Genomic DNA, 21,500 nt, shown 5'->3' on the forward strand with positions numbered 1-21,500 from the left:
GATTTGAACCACCATCCTTCTTTATGCAAGGCAAATGCCCTACCTCCATGCTATCTCTCCGGCCCCAATTTTACTTATTTTTTTAAATTTAAAAAAATTTTTGGGGCCGGAGAGATAGCATGGAGGTAAGGTGTTTGCCTTTCATGCAGGAGGTCATCGGTTCGAATCCCGGTGTCCCATGTGGTCCCCCGTGCCTGCCAGGAACAATTTCTGAGCCTGGAGCCAGGAATAATCCCTGAGCACTGCCGGGTGTGACCCAAAAACCACAAAAAAAAAAAAATTTTTTTTTTGGATTTTGGGTCACACCCAGCTATGCTCAAGGATCACTCCTGGTGATGCTAGTATCCTTTATAGGATACTAGGGATTGAATCTGGGTAGGACGTATACAAGGCAAACACCCTACCTGTCTATCTCTAGTCTATCCTGGACAACTTTAAACCACTAACAGGATGTCACTGATTGCAGAGTTGAGAAGATCTGCATATCAGTATATCATATATATATCTGCTTCCATTACACAGGTAGACATATTACATGTAAATAGCTCCAAGAACATGGATAAGGCCACAAGGGGTTACTCAGTAGTTTATTACATGATGAGCACCACAATTAAACCAGGATAGTGTTTATGACCCCAGGTCAGAACAATAATAAAACAAAAAAAAAGGAGTTAAAGTTATAAAGAAAACTATGATAACCAACAAATAAAAATAGTCAATAAAGGGACAGAGAAATAGCTCATAGACTGCAGTGAACATTTTTTTTGGTTACACCCCCACCCCCAAAATCGATCCTGGCAGGCTCGGAGGACCATATGGGATGCCGAGAATCGAACCTGGGTTTGTTGGCTGCTTGCAAAGCAAACACCCTACTGCTGTGCTATTGCTCCAGCCCTGCAGTGCATACTTATACAAGAAGCCTGTTCAGGGCCCGGAGAGATAGCACAGTGGCATTTGCCTCGCAAGCAGCCGATCCAGGACCAAAGGTGGTTGGTTTGAATCCTGGTGTCCCATATGGTCCCCCGTGCCTGCCAGGAGCTATTTCTGAGCAGATAGCCAGGAGTAACCCCTGAGCACCGCCGGATGTGACCCAAAAAACAAAACAAAACAAAACAAAACAAAAAAAAGAAGCCTCTTCAATGCCTGACACCACAAGTTTCCCTTAGCCCTCTAGGAGCAAGGCAAGAATGATAGTGCCTTGCCTACAGCTGACCTGGATTTGAGCTCTTAAAACTCTGTATAGTTCCCTGAGCCCCACTAATAGGGATCCCTGAAAGCAGAGCCAGTTGAGCACAGATGGGTGTGCCTCCAAACAAAAATAAGCAAACAACAGCACCACCAGACGGTTCCCCTGAGCACAGCACATGAGTAACCTGGAATACCTTCAAATATGGCTCCTAAACAAACAAACAAACAAAAAACAAATAAATAAAAGGCACAAATCTGAGAGAGTTCAAAGGCTGGAGAATTTTCCTTGCATGAGAGAGTCAAGTCTGAACTGTGTTTCTCAATCTGGACCTCTTCATTTCATCACAACTTAGGTCCTTATTTTTTTCATCCTGAAGGTCTGGGTGGTGCTACAAGAACAAGTACCTGAGGTCAGCCACTATTCTGGAACCAAGTTGAGTCAAAGCAAACTACCCTCAGTTTGAGCACCTGTGTCACCCTGGAGTCCTTTAAGCCCTTAGCACAGTTTTTTGATATCCAACAACTCTTTCTGTGCATCTTACTTATCTCTAACTCTCCCATGCTCTCTGTCCATGGACATTCCACCATAACGCTTGGTCCTGAAGGCCAGCACAACCCGGACTGGAGAATCAACCTGTAACTGGAGAGTTACCAGCTACCTGATGCCTGGGCCAGATGAAGACTGGGTAAAGGTTCCATCCAGGGAAACAAACACAGGAAACAGCTCCTTGCTTCGAGAATAGGTTCAAAAGGGGTTGAGTTTTCCATCAGGTGAAACCTCTTTGACCTCTTGGAGGTGACTGGTGAAGGGAGAGATCAGTGTCTGTAACTGTGAGCTCTCAGTACAAATTCTGGGTCAAGAATGTTCCAGGAAGACTTTGTCACACGAGTACCACATGGCAGGGTATCTTGTCTTATACTTACATGTCTCTTGTATAAATTCCCAAGCAGTTTTCATTTGTGGCTTAACCATTCCTCTCTTCCTAAGGATTAGCTATTGGTACCATTCTGTTTCCAAATGTTGCTTGGGAGACTTTCCCAAATTCCCTTTTTCTTTTGAATTTTGGGGCTACCCCTGGCAGTGCTCAGGACTTGGTCCTGGCCCTCTACTCAAGAATCACTTCTGATGGTGCTTAGATGCCCATATGTGGTGCTGGGAATTGAGCCCAGATTAGCTTCTTGAAAGGCAAGTGCCCTACCTGCTGTATTTCTCTGTCCCCCAACATTTCTTATATGCAACTTTGACTCTTGACACTGCATCTAGAAACACAGCTCTATGCATCTCCCTCATGCAAGGAAAGGAGGGCTGGCATAATTTGCTGAATTGAAATACCTATGGAAGATGTCTGTTACTGTTAAGAGAAAAGGTCTAAGTTGGTGACAAAGATTGAAGTCATCTCAAGTGGCTAGAGCACAGCTCTGCATGTAGGAGGCTGATCCTCTAACACCACAAGGAACAAACCCCAAATACCCATCCAAAAGAAGCCCCCAAGCATTGTGAGAAGTGTGTCCCCCCAAAAAACTGGAAGAACCATTAATGCCTTTGAGGGAGGACATGTCCAATACAGCAGAGTAATAGAGTCAAAGGAGTTCTGATTTAGATTCACAATTGGGAGATGGATAGAGACTATAGGACTAATTCATGCAGAGGCCTGGTGGGAACAGAAATAGGGGCAAAGCTAGGGATATGGCTAAAGTGGAAGAACTCAGATGTGTGAGGCCTTGGCACCATGTGTGGGGTTTGATCCCTGGCACCATGTGATTTCTGAGCATCTCTGGGTTAGCCCCCCACATTGAGGCAAGGAGCAACAACAGAAGAAGTAAGAGGCAGAGAGAGAGAGAGAGAGAGAGAGAGAGAGAGAGAGAAAGAGAGAGAGAGAAAGAGAGAGAGAAAGAGAGAGAGAGAGAGCATTTGCCTTGTACACAATTGACCCCAGTTAGTTTCTGGCATTATTATTATATCCTGAAATATCATCAGTAATGATCCCTGAGCACTGCTAGGTGTGGCCCAAAGAAACAAACAAAAAGAAGTAGGGTGAATCATCAGCTTTCAGAAAACTCTAAATACTCAAGTATCCCCACTTCTTACTGCTATCCACCATTTTCTGTTGTTTTGGTGCTCAGGTCAATCTCCGTGCAAAGCAAGTGCCTTACTTCTATCTTATCTCTCTGGCCCTGTAGGGGAGCATATGTATTGCTTGTTGGAGCTCTGGTTTTGCAGAGTTTTCCAGCACTAGTTTCTGGTTTTCCAGCACTAGTCCTCTGAGCACCACTATGAACAATGCCTCAGCCTCCAAGCACCAAAAGCTTGCAGAAGTAGCCACTGAGCACCACCAGGCTAAAACACACACACACACACACACACACACACACACACACACACACACACACACACACACACACACACACCAAAAATATTAAAGAAAAGTATTATATAGTATTCCATGGTTTACCTCCACATTCTGGGTTTACAAACTATACATGAGTAAGTATACATTTCAGTTGGTTTAGCTGGATAGAAAACCACATGCAGCATTGCTTATGAATCACTCCTAGCAAGCTTGGGGAACCATATGGAGTCCTGGGGCTTGAATCCAGGTCAGCTGCGTTTAAGACAAGTGTCCTACTTACTGTACTGTCCCTCAAAGCTTTAGGGTTTTTGTTTGTTTGTTTTTGGTTTGGGGCCACATTCAGCGGTTACTTTGAGTTCTGGGATTACTCCTGGCGGGATCCGGGGACCACATCAGGTGCCTAGAATCAAACCCGGGTCATACATGCTGTACTGATCGCTGCGGCCCCAATCGGGTGGCGAACAAGTTCGACACAAAGAGCCAAAATTTTAAACTGTGAGAGTCAGAGAGCCACACCACGCAGTGACCTGCCAAAACAGACAAACACTCACACAAAAGCATCTAATTTTAACAATAATATATTAAACACATATTGCATTTTGCCATTTTGAGTGAGGGTCAAAATCCTGTTCGCCACCCCTAAACTTTAGCTCTTGAACAACATTTATTCCGTGCAGTTTTTTTGTTTTCTTTATTAGTTTGTTTTTTGGGGCACACCCAGTGACACTCAAGGTTTATTCCTGGCTATGCGCTCAGAAATTGCTCCTAGCTTGAGTGACCATGTGGGACACCAGGGGATCGAACCGAGGCCCATCCTAGGTCAGCGCGTGCAAGGCAAACACCCTACCGCTTGCGCCACCGCTCCGGCCCCTATTCCATGCGTTTTGAAACGAAACAAAACAAAACAAAACAAAACAAAGCAAAACAAAACAATCTCACGTTTAGGTATAAAGCACCTTCCATCACTGACATCTCTCAACGCTTGCAAACAAATGATTAAACTGCGGGGCAGACCTGAGTCTCTTACGCCCCCTGCCGGTACTCCGCCGTCTGCGCCAACCAGGAGAAGCTTTCGAGACCCGAGAAAGCGAATGTTCCGCGCAAGGCCTTCTGGAATACGGCCTGCACTTAGAACTACAAGTCCCGACAGGCACCGCGCCGCAGCCGTCTCCGCCTACCAGGAGAGGGTCTCGAGAGTCTAGAGAGCGCGTGTCCGCGCAAGGCCTGCTGGAACACGGTCTGCTCTTAGAACTACAACTCCCGACAGGCACCGCGCCGCCGCCGCGGCGAATATCTTGCAGAGCGCCAGCAATCTGACTCCGGCGAATCTGCGACTGTGCGACTGTGCGAATTCGCCGGGCGGGCGCCCACGTGGGGCGCGCGGCCTTTGCGGGGCCCGGAAGGAAGCGGAGCGCTGGCCGGCGGAGCCGCGGTCATGGCTGCCGGGGGCCCGGGGCCCGCGCGCTCGGGCCCGGAGGCTGCGCCTTCGCCTTCGGCCGAAGCACCGCTGCAGTACAGCCTGCTTTTGCAGCACCTGGTGGGCGACCTGCGCCAGCCCCGGCTGCTGGAGCCCGGCCGCCTGGGCGGCATCCCCAGCCCGGCCAAGAGCGAGGAGCAGAAGCTGGTGGAGAGGGCGATGGAGAGCTGCGCCTTCAAGGCCGCGCTGGCCTGCGTGGGAGGTGAGGCGCGGCGAGGGGCCCGGCCTTCACCTTGACCTTGACCTTGGCCAGGCCAGAAGACCGCGAGCCTGCGACACGGGCGACCTAGGGCCCCCCACCTCGTCTGCGGAACCTCGTGGGCCCCCGAGGTTAGCTTGTGCCCCTGCAATCCATCGGCCGCTGCGTGGGGGGCTGTGGAGGGCTGCCAGGGAGATCGTGGGGGGGGGATTCGGGCGTATTCACTCCCTGTGCCACCTGTAAATACGTATTTTCTTTTTTTGGTTTTTGGATCACACCTGGTGACGCTCAGGGGTTCCTCCTGGCTGTGTGCTCAGAAATCACTCCTGGCAGGCTCAGCCGGGGGACCCTATGGGATGCCGGGATTCGAACCACCCAAATTTGATCCTGCGTCGGCCGCTTGCAAGGCAAACGCCCTACCGCTATGCTATCTCTCCGGCCCAAGTATTTTCCTTTTAAGTTAATATATTTAAGTACCATGATTACAAAAATGTTTGTAGTTGGGTTTCGATTATAGACAAGGACGCCCCCCTTCACCAGTGCAACCTTCCCACCCTCTCCACCCTCTCCAAGTCCCTGTCTGTATTCGAGACAGGCTTTCTGTTTCACTCACTACCATTGCCATGAGAGTTGTCAGCGTAGTTATTTCTCTAACTGAATTTTGTGGTAAGAAGCATTTTCTGGGGGCCGGGAAGGTGGCGCTACAGGTTAGGTGTCTGCCTTGCAAGTGGATGGACCGCGGTTCGATCCCCCAGTGTCCCATATGGTCCCCCCAAGCCAGGGGCGATTTCTGAGCGCATAGCCAGGAGTAACCCCTGAGCGTCACGGGTGTGGCCCCAAAAAAAAAACAAAACAAAAAGAGCATTTTCTATTTTGTTGTTTTTTTGGGTCACACCCAGCAGTGCTCAGGGGTTCCTCCTGGCTCTACGCTCAGAAATCGTTCCTGGCAAGCTCAGGGGACCATATGGGATGCCAGGATTTGACCCACCAACCTCCTGCATGCAAGGCAAATGCCTTTACCTCTATGCTCTCTCTCCGGCCCATAAGCATTTTCTAAGCAAAGGGTTCCCAAGTCACTGCACCAGGAAGATGGGGCGAAGAGGGACAGCCCCCCCCCCCCTTAGTCTCCAAGTTCGAAGGCTTAGCTACAAGGGGGAAGAGGAAGGGACCGAGGCACCTGGAGCGAAGCAGTGAGCAAGAGAGGTCTTTGAGATTCCCCAATGAATGTGAGACTGGCCCCAGAGCAGGCGGTTCATAAGCGACTTCTGGGCAAGGCTTGGAGACACGCCCTTAGGATTTGGATCTGGGACCTTGGTAGGAGACTTGAACTAACCGTGGAGGACAGGTTTCAGCCATCATTTTGACCTTGAAGTTATGTGAGGACCTTATGTGAGGACCTCGGATGGAAATGCAGTTAGGGCTGGCTTTTCTGTTTGGTACCTTTGCCATCTGCGGATTGTTTGCTCACTTGTTCCCTCACTTGCCATCGTCTCTAAAGCCACAGAGAGGGTTCGGCATGCCCACCTCCAGTTTTTTTGTTTTTGTTTTTGGGTCACACCCCATGACGTACGGGTTACACCTGGCTCTGCGCTCAGAAATCCCTGGCAGGCTGGGGGGTGGGGTGGGTGCATATGGGATGCTGGGATTCTAATCTGGGTCCGTCCTGTGTTGGCCACGTGCAAGGCAAACGTCTTACCGCTGTGCCAACCACCTCCAGTTTTATAGTCAGAATAAATGAGGTGAGGTTTTGGCAGTTTGCCTTGCACATACATGGTGACTTGATCCCTGGCATTCCCATATAGTCCCTTGAGCAGGAGATTCCCTGAGTGGAAAACCAGGAGTAACCTCTAAGCATTTTTCCATTTGCTTTTAGGATTCGTCTTGGGAGGTGCTTTTGGGGTGTTCACTGCTGGCATTGATACCAATGTGGGCTTTGACCCCAAGGATCCTTATCGGACGCCAACAGCAAAAGAAGTTCTGAAAGACATGGGGCAGAGAGGCATGTCCTATGCCAAGAATTTCGCCATTGTTGGTGCCATGTTCTCTTGCACCGAATGTTTAGTGGAATCTGTAAGTGTTTCTGCCCTACTGGATAGCCTTCCTCTTCCCTCCTAAAGAGAAATGTTTTGGGGTGGGAATGGGAGCAACCCTCAGGATACTTTGACCGGCTGGGTTGATACGTCAGTGCTTGTCTCAGCAGTGCAAAGTGGCTCTAGCCCAGCCTGCTGGGAACCCCCTGGCAGTACTTGGGGGGGTGGGGGTGGGCCTGCCAAGTCTACTCCCAGCAGTGCTGGGGCCATGTGAATGCTGGACTTGTGCTCCAACCCTTTAAGTTATCTCTTTGGCTCCAAAACTATCCTTTTCTCCCCGTATCGGGGGTGTGAGGGAATCATAATACCCAGGAGCTACTTCCAGCTCTGTATTAGGGCACTACTTCCCAGCAGTGCTCAGGGACCATGCAATGCCAGAGCTTGAACCTGGGCTTCCTGTTTGCATAGGTATTCTCATTTCAGCCTAATGAATGACCACATGCTTTTCAACAGGTCTTTCTTTTTTTGGGGGTGGGGCCACACCTGGCGATGCTCAGGGGTTACTCCTGGCTGTCTGCTCAGAAATAGCTCCTGGCAGGCACGGGGGACCCTATGGGACACCGGGATTCGAACCAACCACTTTGGTCCTGGATCGGCTGCTTGCAAGGCAAAGGCCGCTGAACTATCTCTCCGGGCCCTCAGCATGTCTTTCATGTGCTCATTCTCTCTCTAGCCCAAAGAAATACTTGTTGGTTTATTTGGTTGGTTTTAAGGTCACACCCAGTAGTGTTCAGGGCTTATTCCTGGCTCTGTGCTCAGAGATCGTTCCTGACAGTAGTGCCAGGGATTGAACCTTAGTCAGCAGTGTAGTATGCAAAGGCAAGTGCTCTATCCAGTATTATTGCTTTAGGCCCTAATGTAGTTCAGGAAGGTACAATACTTGTTAGATTGAATATCTGCTAAATTTCCTAATGTTAACTTTTTTTTTATTTTTATTTTTTTTGGTTTTTGGGTCACACCCAGCAGCGCTCAGGGGTTACTCCTGGCTTCATGCTCAGAAATCGCTCCTGGCAGGCTCGGGGGACCATATGGGACGCCGGGTTATGGTCCCCCGGGATTCGAACCGATGACCTTCTGCATGAAAGGCAAACGCCTTACCTCCATGCTATCTCTCCGGCCCCTAACTTTTTATTTTTATGAATTGAGCTTGCTCTTTTTTTTACTTGTTTTTGCAATTGGAAGTTGACTTACGATGATTTTATTTCGGGAGGGGGCACATCCAACAATGCTTAGGAGTAACTCCTGGCTCTGCGCTCAGGAATTCTATCTGGTAGTGTCAGGGGGAACCATATGGGATGCCAGGTATTGAGTCCATGTCACGTGCTATTACTCGAGCATCCATGGCCCATTTTTTAAAAATTATTAATATTTTGTTTTGGCTTATGGGCTGCACCTGGCTGTGCTGATGGCTTACTCTTGGTTCTGAGTTCAGAAATCACTCCTGATAGGACTCCAGGGAACTTACGTGGTAAGGATCTTCCCCGACTAATGATTTTAAACGTAGATTCATTGGGAAACCTTCAAGAAGACTGATTACCTCCCAAAGACAGTTCTTGGCTTCCATGCTCTAGTACCTACTACTGGAATCATTTATAAACATTCATATTTTAGGAACTATGCTGTGAGAAAAGGTTAGGTTTAATTTGTTAAAGTTAGCAGCTAGATACCCCTTTTTATGTCCATTAACCATCTTGTCTGGCTTCTTTCTTCGGCTATGAACTGTACTTTTGTACCCACAGTATCGGGGGAAATCGGATTGGAAGAACAGTGTCATCGGTGGCTGCATTACTGGTGGGACTATTGGTTTTAGAGGTTAGTAAACAGCTCCCCTGGTCTCTTTGTGACCTTGGACAGCATGTCCAAGTGGATAGTTTCAGATAGAGGATTGCTTTGGAGACAGCTCAAGGCAGATGTCAATATTTGCTATATTCTTTTTGCCAGTAAATCACATTTGCTTCTGTGTGAACTCAATTTTGGAAAATCTGAGTATCTAAAACAGTGCTTCTCAACCTTGTCACTGTTGACATTTTGAATCAGCTAAATCTTTGCCCGAGGAGTAAGGAGTGACCTGTACATTACATTGCGGGGTGTTCACTAGCATCACTGGCCTCCATATACTAGGTCCTAGTAACACCTCTTGTTTGTGACAACTGACAATAACAGAAGATACCAAGTGTACATGTGACATATGCACTTGGTCGGTTATGAGGTGGGGGCTAGGTTGGTCCGAGGTAATAACCACAGGTAGATTTGAGAAAATGAGGAAGAAGCTTTCCATATGGAGCACACAGAAAGTGTTCTCATGCTGATACCCCAATGCAGTGTGATATGTGGGGTATAGTCATGCTCCCATTGATTGGCCAAGAAGCTATTTGTCCTTGTGGCAGTCACTACTGAACTCAGTTCCATGCGTTTTAAGTAGATTCCCACTCTGCCCCCACTTTTTGGGTTATACCCAGCACTGTGCAGTTTACTCCTGCCTTTGCACTCAGGGAGCATCCATATAGGGTGCTGGGGAACAAACCAGAGTCAGATGCATGCAAAGCAAGTGTTTTACCTGCTATACTATCGCTCTGGCCCCTCACGCTGACATTTTTTTGGGACCGGGGATGTAGCTCAGTAGAACCTGCTTGCCTTGCATGCAGAAGTTCTGGCTTCAATCCCTAACACCAGGCCAACCCCTTGATATTCTTCTTTTTGTTTCTTTTTGTTTCTTTTTTGTTTTTGGGTCACACGGCAGCACTCGGGTTACTCCTGGCTCTGCACTCAGAAATCACTCTTGGCTGGCTTGGGGGACCTATGGAGTGCTGGGATTCGAACCACCATCTGTCCTGGGTTGGTTGTGTGCAGATGCCCTACCACTGTGCTATCTCTTCGGCTCCTGATATTTTTCTTAATTGCTTACTTTTGCACATAATTATCATAGCAATGTCTTTAATTTGCAGTTAGATTGTTAACTTCTACATTTTGAAATCTAAATAGTGTTCAGAAATCAGTGATTGCTTGTAAACAATAGAGTCTAGTCCTTCGCCACTCCCGTGGTAAAGCCCAGCAGGAATGGGATATCAACAAATTTACTTTCCTAACTGGTTTGTGCCAGGCCACTCTGCTGGGCTCTTGCCTTCCTGAAGCAGTATATCTTCTCTCTGGTTTTTTTTTTTAATGTTTGGGTCACATCTGGTAGTGCTCAGGGGTTACTCATGGCTCTGTGCTCAGAAATCACTCTTGGCAGGCTCAGGGTCCATTATGGAATGCTGGGAATCGAACCATTGTCAGTCCTGGATCAGCCATGTGCAAGGCAAACACCCTACTGCTGTGCTATCTGGCCCCTGTCTTCTCATTTTTGAAGAGGCAAGATGGGTTTTTGGTCACTAAAAGCTGCTTCTGAAGCTGGGGCTCTAGCTCATCAGTACAGCACTTGCCATGCTCGTGTGAGGCCCTGGGTTCCATGCCAGGCTCTGTAAAAGCAAAAACAACAGGGGCCGGCGAGGTGGCGCTAGAGGTAAGGTGTCTGCCTTGCAAGCGCTAGCCAAGGATCAGGACCTCGGTTTGATCCCCCGGCGTCCCATATAGTCCCCCCAAGCCAGGGGCAATTTCTTTTTTTTTTTTTTTTTTGGTTTTTGGGCCACACCAGGCGTTGCTCAGGGGTTACTCCTGGCTGTCTGCTTGTCTGCTCAGAAATAGCTCCTGGCAGGCACGGGGGACCATATGGGACACCTGGATTCAAACCAACCACCTTTGGTCCTCAATCGGCTGCTTGCAAGGCAAACGCCGCTGTGCTATCTCTCTGGGCCCAAAATTTCTGAGCGCTTAGCCAGGAGTAACCCCTGAGCATCAAATGGGTGTGGCCTGAAAAACAAAAAAAAAAAAAAAAAAGAAAAGAAAAGAAAAGAAAGAAAAAACAACACTCCAACTTTCTCTTACCAGCAGCCGTTTGTGGTTTATAGAGTAACTTCTCCATTGGTCTTCCCGTTGGACAGCTTTGTCAGGGCCTCTTTGAAACGCTTCACTTCCTTTGAGGCTGCTTTGATCACCTTCCCAAGAATTCATGCCATAAACAAATCAGGGTAACAGGCCATATGCTTCTCCTTCATTTCAAAATATTGTCCTAGCCAGTTCCCCTGCTGTGAGAGAGGGACTATTTTCTTTCCTCTTTTTGAGTGGTGGGGGCAAGGGGGCCATACCCTGTGATGCTCGGGAGTTACTCCTGGCAGTTCTTGGGGACCATATGGGATCCTGGGAACTGAACCGAATTCACATTGGCCATGTGTGAGGCAAGTGCCCACACTGTATTATTGCTCAAGTCCCGGAGGGAAGGACTATTACTTTTTTGCTTGTGTATTTTTTTTTTTCCACACCCAGTGATGCTCAGAGGTTACTCCTAACTCTGCTTTCAGGAATTACTTTTGGCAATATTCGGGGATCCCTATGAGATTCCTGGGATCGAATTGGGTTGGCCATGGGGACAATTTTCATGGACTAGAGTTGGGGATTCTTTGGGATGAGAGAAGGTAAATAAATGGTTATGCCTTAGATAAAGTAGGCTTTGTGCTCATCTTCATTGGTCTTAGAAATCTTGGATCACTTAATGCCTGTGCTAGTTTCTTCACATCTTTTTCTGAAAAGGAAGTGTGATCAGCATCTGACAGTGTCATCACTTCGTTTGCTTTTCAGCTGGTCTCAAGGCAGGAGTCATTGGTTGTGGTGGTTTTGCTGCTTTCTCTGCTGCCATCGATTATTATCTCCGATGAGAGTCATCATCACCTGGAAGACCCCCAGACAGGGTCGGACAGATTCTGCACCACTCCGGCCCCTCTCTGGGGTCTAAGGACATTTGTTTTCCTTCTGATGTTGGTGAAATGAAGGATCCCCAGAGTAGCCCCTTTCTCTACTGCCCTGGATGCACCCCAGGGGTGGATGCTGTGCCCTATTCTCCCCTTGGGGCAGGTCTGGAGATACCTTCTGAGTTACTTGTATGGCTACAAAGTTGGCCATTTGTTGATTCAGTGTCCTGGGAACAGCTGATGTGACATGCACCCAAGAATCATACACCTGGCAGCTTTGTAGCAGCTTTCCTGTGTGTTAGGGCAGGTAAAGTAAACAGTACCATCAGTCAGAATGAAAATATTAATTTTGTTGGTGTCTTTTCCTTGTTAAATATATATATGTGCACACATGTACTTATGTTACAGGTAGAAGGTTGCTTAATACTTTTTGCAAGGGGAGGGAGTTGGGTGCTCAGGGGTCTTGGGGCCACTCAAGCAATACTTGGTCAACTGGCTAGATTTCACTGGTAGGTGCCAGGAGGACCCAACATCTTGGGTCTGGTGCACACACTGTACTTATCTCTGACCTCTGAGCTCCTAAGCCCAAGGTGAGTTTGTTTTCAAACTTGGAAATTTCCAAAGAAGGTGCCCATTGGCTCAAGTCTGTCTGGCCCAAGGAAGAGAGAAAGAATACTTCTTGTAGCTGAGAAATATTAGATGCCTGAGTTCTGTGTTAACTGTCCTGAGATTACACACTGGCCAGGACTCTCCTGCTTCTGCCATTCCAGAAATAGCCCAGCTATGTCCTAGGACATACAACGGAATTCCTGCATTTGGGTCTTCTGATCTCCCTATAGTTCCCCTGCCTGTGGCACATCTGTAGGCCAAGTCATGCTGGTTCACATTCTGACTATAAGCCAGGCCTCACTGTGGACATCCTGGTGATTCCAGTCCAGCAATGCCTAGGTTCCATCCCTCCCATGTGGAGGGACACACCTCTGGCATCAGTTCTTATTGTGCATAATAGTTTGGGGTATTCTTTTTTAGGCCATACCTGGTGATGCTGGGCAAAGTGTACGTGAGACCAAGCCTGATGCTCCTGCAGGCAAAGCAGCACCCTCCTACACCCCTGGCCCTGTGTTTGACATGACTGGTAGCCTTGTTTTTGTTTTTTGGGTCATACCCAGCAGTGCTCAGGGGTTATTCCTGGCTCTACACTCAGAAATCGCTCCTGGTAGGCTCCGGGGACCATATGGGATGCCGGGATTTGAACCACCATGCTTCTGCATGCAAGGCAAATGCCTTACCTCCATGCTATTTCTCCGGTCCCGGTAGCTTTTTTTTTTTTTTTTTTTTTTTGGTTTTTGGGCCACACCCGGCGGTGCTCAGGGGTTACTCCTGGCTGTCTGCTCAGAAATAGCTCCTGGCAGGCACAGGGGACCATATGGGACACCGGGATTCGAAGCAACCACCTTTGGTCCTGGATCAGCTGCTTGCAAGGCAAACGCCACTGTGCTATCTCTCCGGCCCCCCCCTTTTTTTTTTTTGACGTGAAATGCTTAGCCTAATTGTGTGCTATAGGCCAAAAAAATGCACCAACCCCCAAAACATTGGGAGTCTGGATCTGCCACAAGTGTGTGATGGGGGTGCATTGGCGGTAAGATGAAGTGAATGAACAGGTGTTCATTCCTGGTGGGCGGTGGCCTACCAGTGGAGCCATCTCCCTTCATCCCTGTGCTCATATTCTAGTCTTTCCCTTCCTGCTGTCTTCCAGCCCACACGCCCTATGCATAATTGTGCATGAGTTGAGTGCCACACCAGCTGGCAGCAGCTCCCTCAGCCCTGTGGGATGGACAGCAGCGAGTGTGCAGGGCTGTGTCCCTCTGGTGAGTTCTCAGTGACGCCAAACCATTACATAGGACTTCCTGCTGCGAGGTTGGCAGGGGAGCCTCTGATCCGAGAACAAACTGAGCAACATTCGTCTGAAGTCATTGAAATAGGAGCAGACGTTCCTGCTGGTGCCTGTTCAGGTTCCAGGGTGCCCGGCCACTTCTTCCTGCCAGCCCAGATATCTCCATGCAGTGATCTCCTCACTGCTGCTTCAGGAAAGATGTGCTTGAGGCCGTCAGTAGCTGTCCAACAAGCCAAGCATTGTCCACACTGACTATTCAATCAAGGGGAGATGAATAGTTTCCTGTTTTAGATGGCTAAGAAGTTAGAATGAGCTCATAAACCAAACACCAATTTTCAAAGACATCTGTTCTTGATCTCCAGAATAAACAGTGTCGGATGGCTTAGGCTGGTGGGAACTGTGTTAACCCCACTAGCTCTCCTGAAGGAAGTCAGGTCTTCTAGAGCAGCACTTTCAGCTGGGCAGGACCCCCATGGGCCAACCAGAATGTCCCAAGGGTGCCACAAGTGGAAAATGCATCAATGGGGAACCAACTAGTAGGATGGGGGTCACAGAAAGGGAACAAGATCAGAAGGGAGCCACGGTCTAAAAGGTTGAAAACTGCTGGAGTCATTTCTGACAAGCATTCGAGGGCAGAGAGCAGCTCCAGGGCCCAGAGAGGATAATAGGGAAGGTGCTTGTCTTGAATGTGGCCAACTTGGGCTAGATCCCTGGCATCCTATTTTCACCCGAGTCCCACCAGGAATGATGCCTGGGCATAGAGCTAGGCATAGACCTGCATACTGCAGGCTGTGGCCCCAACTACAAATAGAGTGGCTCAAATGGAAATAATTTCTAAGGAAATACTGCAAGAAATTGATATAAAGGATGGAGAGATAGGGCAGGGTTTGATTTCCCTAGAACCCCATATGATCCTCTTAAACCCATCATGAGTGTCTTATGAGCACAGTAAGCCCTGAGCACTGCTGGGTGTGGCCACAAAACAAAACAAATGACAAAGCTCTTGAAAAGGTAAGTAACTTCCTGCCATTCCACCAAGGCAGTGATGGGCCCAAGGGAGCAGATGGTGGCTAATCAGGGGTAACTTTGTGAAGGACACGAAGACCTAGGTTCATCTCCCCCCAAATGCCAGTGGCTACAGGGGAGAGAAGCACAAGGGGAGATAACTAGGTAAACAGAGCCCTGGAAACATCTGCATGCAGCTGGAAGAGTTAAATATTTAGGTTGGTGTTCTTCCCTGAACACAAACATCCACACGGCAGGGCTGAGTTGTGTGCAAATGTTGGGACTTTGCATGTTTTTTATTAACATTTTCCTCTCACTTGGTTTACATCAATTTATAATATTCTACATAATTGAAACAGAACATAGACAAAAAAATATATCCTTACCAACTTATCAAAGTCAAATATTAACGAAGGGTCTCGTCTTGCCTGTATTAGTGAAACCCACCTGCCCTCAGCCACAGTCTCGCACTGGAGGGCACACAGTGTGGGGGGTAGGGGTCCCAGAGGTACAGCTATCCGCTGGACAGCCTGTACGCTCTGGGTGGCATAGCCTCTACCAGGAGGACCTATGAGCAGTTTCTCCGCCACACAGCAGTGTCCGGGTCAGGGAGCCCTCTGCCCCACTTGGGTCCCTCCAGAGTGGTATTGTCAATGAGGAGGAGCCTTTTACATTTCCAGCCCTTCCCACCTGTCTTCTTGTTCTGAAACAGCCCTGATACCAAGCCACAGATGTGGGAGAGATGGGAGGCACAATCTGAGCTGCAGCTCCAGTTCAGTCCCAGCAATGGCTTTGGAAACTACAACCTTTCCAGCCACACACCAACTCCTGACTGCACAGCAGGGACTCCAGCAGAGCTCATCTCCCGTCCCCTCAGGCAGTGGGGTAGGTAGTCTTGGTCCCTCCACTCCTACCCCCGAGGCACTTTTCCTCTTGTGTGCAGACTGGATCTAGGTATAGGCAACAGGTGAGGGAGGGAAGGCCCTCAGCTCTCACTGCTCCTGCAAACCTCCAGGAGCATTCTGAGCACTGGCTGCAGAAGCTGCCCACCTGTCCTGAGGGTCTTGGACCTCCTTAGTCACAGGAGATCCTGGGAGCGGTGTCCTGGCTGGGGAGTGTCTCTTCACAGGTTATAGTTGCTGCATGTCTGTTGCCCTTTGAGCTGCCTTACCAGTGCGAGCCAGTCCTCCACTCTGGGCGGGGACCCACTGCTCCTGGTTCCAGGGCCAGTGTTCACCATGAGGGCTACCCTGCAAAGCTCAGTCAGTCCCAGGAGGAGCAGGTGCCCTGACTCCCCATCTTTCCCCCACTTCCTGTCGCTTCCTGATATTTCCCCCAAGCTTACACTAGAAGCCAGGGCCAGAGGCAACCCCCCAAGCTTGCACCAGAAGCTGGGGCCAGAGGCAGTTCTGCAGTGACTGTCTCCTGCTGGAGCGGACCTGCCCTGGCCAGGTCCTGAGCACATGTGGCAGTGGGGGCTGTGGACAATGTGTGGAGGGTCTAAGGCAAAGGTGCCGCCAGGCCCATGAGGTGTGAGGAGAGGACAGAGCCTGCCAACTGCAGGAAGCCTGGCCCTAGAAAAATCAGCTGCCCTCCTTCATCCTCTGTTCCAGGGCACCCCTCAACTGTCATTCATCTGTGAGGTTTTCTCAGCACCCAATTCTCATCTTCCCAACTCTTCTGACCCTCCGGCTAGCTTGATAGGTCACTTGTGAGGAAGCAGAACACCGAGGGGAAAATGAACCAAAAAGCAGTAGAAGAAAAGAGTCAAAAGATGCCTTGCTGGTAGGCAGGAGACAACAGATAAACCCCAGTCCGGGAGATTGTTCAGTGGGAACCCCAGCTGTGTTCTCCAGCTCTGCTGGGCCGAGGGAGGGTGAATGTGAGTTTGTCTCCATGTCCAACATTTGCACGTTAGCAAGGCAAAGCGAGTGTGGCCCCTGGTGGGGGTGAGTGGAAGGCTGGGCGGGAGTGGGCAGCGAGAGGGGCCCAGACAGGCTGCGCTGCCACCCTCTGAGTGCCCAGCACAGACCGAGGCTGCATGCAAGCAGGGTGGCAGGGGCAGTGAAGGAAGCTGCAGGACAACCTGGGAGCAGGGCCAAGAGATGAGAAACTGGCAGCTGTGACAGCACAGAATCAAGCTGTTGGACTAGACTCGGAAAGAAAGAAGATGGGGGAGGAAATGAAAGAACCAATCAGGCCATCTGAGTGCCACAGCGAGTCAGTCACTACCTTTTCTGAATGACAGAGACATGAAACAATGATCCGGAACAGCACGGAGCGGGAGATGAGGTGCAGAGGCAAGAGCCGGGATGCAGCTGGGCTGGGGCGGCTGCTCTGTACAAGTGGCACAAAAGATGCACAAGTTCCAGTTCTTGGAAGTCTGTGTCCTGGGGAGTGCTGGGCAGGGGAGTGCTCGACTGTGGTGTCTGAGTCTGTTGGGTCCCTGGCTGGAGCGGCTGGCTTGGGCCACCCCCAGCAGCCGCAGCCCCTCAGTTACACGTCGGTGGAGAAGTACAGTGTGTTCCGCTTCAGTTCCGCGAAGGAAATGGGGGGGTGCTGCAGGTAGTAGAGGAGGACCTGGACCTGTGGAGGGACAGAGGACTGAGGCTGGGTCCTGGCCTTTGTAGCACCCCCTGCCCTGCCTGGAGAGGAAACTTGGCTGTGAGATCCTGGGAAACTGGTGTCTGGTGGCAGCAGAGGGCGCTGCAGAGCGTGAGCAACCTCTCTCAGCTCTCATCAGCTCCTCTGCTTCCATCCAGAATTTGGTTTTGGCCCAGCTGCAGGCCAACCAAGTTCCAATCCCGGGGCTAGTAGGAATCCCAGGGGAGTTTCCTAGATGTGCCCTACCTCACCCCCAAACAAGGCCACAGCTATTTCCTGCACCCCGGGGTTGGCCCGAGAGACTGAGGTACTTCCAGGACTGCAGTGGTACCTGGACCACTGAGTTTAGCTCAAAATTTCTGGGTAGATTTGGGTCACTCCCAGTGGGGTTCAGGGGATCATATGGGGTGCCAGGGGTTGGAACTGGGATCATCTGCATGCAAGGCAGGCGCTGATCTGCAACACTATCTCAGTGGTTCAGCTCAGACTTTGAGTTTGGGTCTGGAAGGGGCAGGGACCTGGAATGAGCCTGTGTTCATCCTTTCTGTCAGAAGGGGCTGGATGGGGATCCGGAGACCAGGGGTTCCCCACCCCACGTATTCCTCCCTACTCCCGCTCCAGGCAGGGCAGTGCTGGCACCTGAGCCATGACGTCGTGGGACCAGATGTCGGCGGCAGATGTGAGGTGTGCTTTGGTCTCCACCTCAGAGGGTCTCAGTAACGTGGGCCCGAACACAGTGGCCAGGTTGTGCAGGGACATTTTGTTGATGGGCTCCTTCTCAGCAACCCTGGAAGGGAGGGGGAAGCGTCTGTTCTCAACAGCTCTTTGGGGTCCCAGAGCCTCAGGATGCTGAGTTCAGAGAACTAGAGGAATTCCCAGAGGGGATGACACTTCTCCCTTGGGGTAGAGACCGGGGGATCATGGCCAAGGCCAGACCACATCTCCAGTTCTGTGCTGGCCTTCACAGCCAGAATAATCAGGGCAGCACTGAACCACTGGCAGATCCCCCTTCACCCTCTGCTCCCCTAACCCCAGAAGTCCTGCTGTCTCCACACCATTCCCTGCAGCCACACCCAGCAGCACCCTTGGTGGCAGGCACTGTGCCACTGCCACCCACAGAGAGGTCACATGACTGGGCCAAGGACAAGTGCTGCTGCCATGCTCCTTGGCCTGTGGAGAAGGACCTAGAGGAAAGGTGAGTGGGGGTAAAAAACGGGGGAGCCTCCTCTCACAGTACCTGCTCACTGAGGCAGAACCACCCTAAACCCTGATGGAGACCCTCTGCCTTTCAAGCTGACCCCCCACCTATGTCTGTGCAGGGGACCCTTGAGTCACCTCCCTTTAAGCCCTCCAAGGCTTCTGCACCACACACACACACACACACACACACACACACACACACACACACACACACACACACACACCCGCCACCTATACACACACACACACACACACACACACACACACACACACACACACACACACACACACACACACACACCCCCGCCACCTATGTCTGTGCAGGGGACCCTGGAGTCACCTCCCTTTAAACCCTCCAAGGCTTCTGCACCACACACACACACACACACACACACACACAGCCATAGAAGCACACACACCACATCCAGATGTGGCAACAGGCTATGCAAACACACACACACACACACACACACACACACACACACACACCCATAGAAGCACACACACCACATCCAGATGTGGCAACAGGCTATGCCCAGTTCCCAGGACGTAAACCTAATGAATTTTCCCTTTCCCCTTCCCACCCTCCTCTGTGTCATCCCTGTAGCATGTGCCAAAGGATTAGGGTATTGGTTGGGACTTTAGTTCTGGCCAAACCAAAGGGAAAATGTCTCATAATGGGAAAAACAAGACAGCAGACCCAGGCTTTCTAGCACTCCACAAGGGCCTGAGGGGAGGAGGGGCAGTGCCCTACCAGAATCTCATCCCCTGCAACCAGGGAGCATGGGGATTACAGACACCCCAGGGGTTTCTCCCCACTCATGCCAGAGACCAGTCCTGAGCTCACCAGATAATGGCACTAGGACCTAGAATGTATGTCCTGCTGGCATGTGTTCATGAGTTTGGATCCCAGGAGCTCCACTGTGGAACTCCTCTGGCAGCTTTGCTGCCTAATTCCCAGTAATTTCCAGCTGTACCACAAAAAGGGGTGCCATCCCTTAAAACAATGCAACTGAAAGATGTGAACACCTCAACAACCCTTGACAAGTCCTTGACATGGACTGCCATGTGCCTTGACTAAGACCATAACCTTCTGGAGTGTAGAGGGGCTGATGAAGCCAAGCTCAGTGAAGACTGAGATTATGGTGCAGCTCCCATCATTACAGCAACATCCATAGTGGAGGGGAGCAGAGGAATAAAGAAGGGCTGGCAAGGACACTTTCAGGTATGGAGGTTGTGTGACCCTGCCATGTTTCCAACTTCAGTAGCCCTTCCTCTAACAGACCACAGACGGGGCTGGTTTAGGATCTGGGGATCTCAGGAGAGAGCCATCATGAAACTCAGTGAACAGCTGGGGATTCAGTTTCCCCATTTGTTAGATATGTAATCTAGACCAAGGGTCTCCAACTTTCTTTCTTGGTTTTGGGGCTACACCATGCTGTGCTCAGGGGCTACTCTCAGTAGTGCTTGAGGGACCGAGGGACCATGAAAGAATGAACAAACTCGGTACCCACTCGTGTCTGCAGCTCACTCCACGCCATCCATTCTGTTCCATGAAAGAATGTGAAAATAGGGGGTGGAGAGCTCAATGGCTGAGCAGATGTGGGAGGCCAGGCTTGATCCTGGCACCCTACAGACCCTTGAGCACCCCCAGAAGTTGACCCCAGGTGCAGAGCTAGAGGACCCTTTGAGTACTGCTGGGTATGGCCCCCAAACCAAGAAGATCCCCACCCTGCAACGATTGCCCCAGTCACCCACTGCTGTACAGCCCAGCCTGGCTCCTGTCTTCAGCCTCTCGAGGCCCTCTGTGGCCATTATTTCTCTAGACAGGACACACAGTACAGGCTCTGAGAGTGAGCTGATGGGGTTGGTAGGCAAGGCAGATCCAGTAGAGGTTGGGGATGGTACATCCCCACCCAGCCCCACCTGTACCTTTTCAAGTGCTCCAGCAGGAAGAGGAAGGTGATGAGGTTGGGGTCGGGCAGAGAGCGCAGCAGGTGCATCATGCAGTTTTCCTTGGCAGCAGGGTCTGACAGGGCTGCGGGGAGACAGGTACGAGGATGAAGGGCTCAGCTCCATGTGAAAGACATGGCCTTGGCCAATGCCTGTAGCTTTGAGTTGGGCAAGGCTGGGCAGAAGCAGGTGTCAGGGACAGACACCTGCAGGGAGGGTAGAACCTTGGGATTGTGACAGGCTGGCACCAAGTAAAACCACAGAACCAAGTTGGAACAAGAGTACAGCAACCAACTCAGGTTCAATCCCCAGCATTCATATGGTTCTCCAAGCACCACCAGGTGTAATTCCTGTATGCAGAGCCAGAAGTAATTCCTGAGCATTGCTGGTGTGGCCCCAAAACAAACAAAAACAATGAACAACAAAAAAAAAGACCACAAAACGGGGCTGGAGAGATAGCAAGGAGGTAAGGCGTTTGCCTTTCATGCAGAAGGTCATCGGTTCGAATCCCGGCGTCTCATATGGTTCCCCGTGCCTGCCAGGAGCAATTTCTGAGCATGATGCCAGGAGAAACCCCTGAGCACTGCCGGGTGTGACCCAAAAACCACAAAAAAACAAAAACAAAAAACCACAAAAGTTTCCTGGAGAGCATTTCAATGTCTGACACTAGAGCAAGGCTTTGGTTAGCCTTTTGAGACTCCTTAGATTCTACAGTGCCTGAGGCCTGACCATCCCCAAAGGGAAAGGTGGAGGGG

At 50.3% G+C, this 21,500-nt stretch overlaps 2 protein-coding genes across 6 annotated transcripts in view; one reads left to right on the forward strand and one right to left on the reverse strand.

Annotated features, from left to right (window-relative positions):
- The first annotated feature begins 1,747 nt into the window (after positions 1-1,747).
- TIMM22 (translocase of inner mitochondrial membrane 22) lies at positions 1,748-12,432 on the forward strand. The gene is made up of 6 exons (XM_049788275.1): positions 1,748-1,824; positions 4,603-4,726; positions 4,789-5,218; positions 7,089-7,285; positions 9,045-9,117; positions 11,980-12,432. Exons 1-6 carry the CDS (start codon positions 1,748-1,750, stop codon positions 12,054-12,056), a joined length of 978 nt encoding a protein of 325 aa, XP_049644232.1. The 3' UTR covers positions 12,057-12,432.
- Positions 12,433-16,797: 4,365 nt separating this feature from the next.
- The window catches only part of ABR (ABR activator of RhoGEF and GTPase), a 155,502-nt gene continuing 150,799 nt past the window's right edge, over positions 16,798-21,500 (reverse strand). For all 5 annotated transcript variants that reach the window (XM_049782189.1, XM_049782197.1, XM_049782182.1 and 2 more), the window contains 3 exons: positions 20,725-20,830; positions 18,232-18,379; positions 16,798-17,574 (listed from right to left, as the gene is read on the reverse strand). In XM_049782189.1, coding sequence (XP_049638146.1) covers positions 17,485-17,574; positions 18,232-18,379; positions 20,725-20,830 — 344 coding nt within the window. In that variant the 3' untranslated portion in view covers positions 16,798-17,484. The remainder of the gene's footprint in view (positions 17,575-18,231; positions 18,380-20,724; positions 20,831-21,500) is intronic.

Source organism: Suncus etruscus, chromosome 1 (assembly GCF_024139225.1).
Source record: "Suncus etruscus isolate mSunEtr1 chromosome 1, mSunEtr1.pri.cur, whole genome shotgun sequence".
Lineage (NCBI taxonomy): Eukaryota > Metazoa > Chordata > Mammalia > Eulipotyphla > Soricidae > Suncus > Suncus etruscus.

Excerpts from the sequence above, each read along its gene's own strand:
- TIMM22 (XM_049788275.1), top strand. The coding sequence starts at position 1,748 with ATGCTCTCTGTCCATGGACATTCCACCATAACGCTTGGTCCTGAAGGC. Across the intron at positions 4,727-4,788 it reads TCTCCGCCTACCAGGAGAGG|AACTACAACTCCCGACAGGC; the intron begins GTCTCGAGAGTC and ends GTCTGCTCTTAG. Across the intron at positions 9,118-11,979 it reads TGGGACTATTGGTTTTAGAG|CTGGTCTCAAGGCAGGAGTC; the intron begins GTTAGTAAACAG and ends TTTGCTTTTCAG.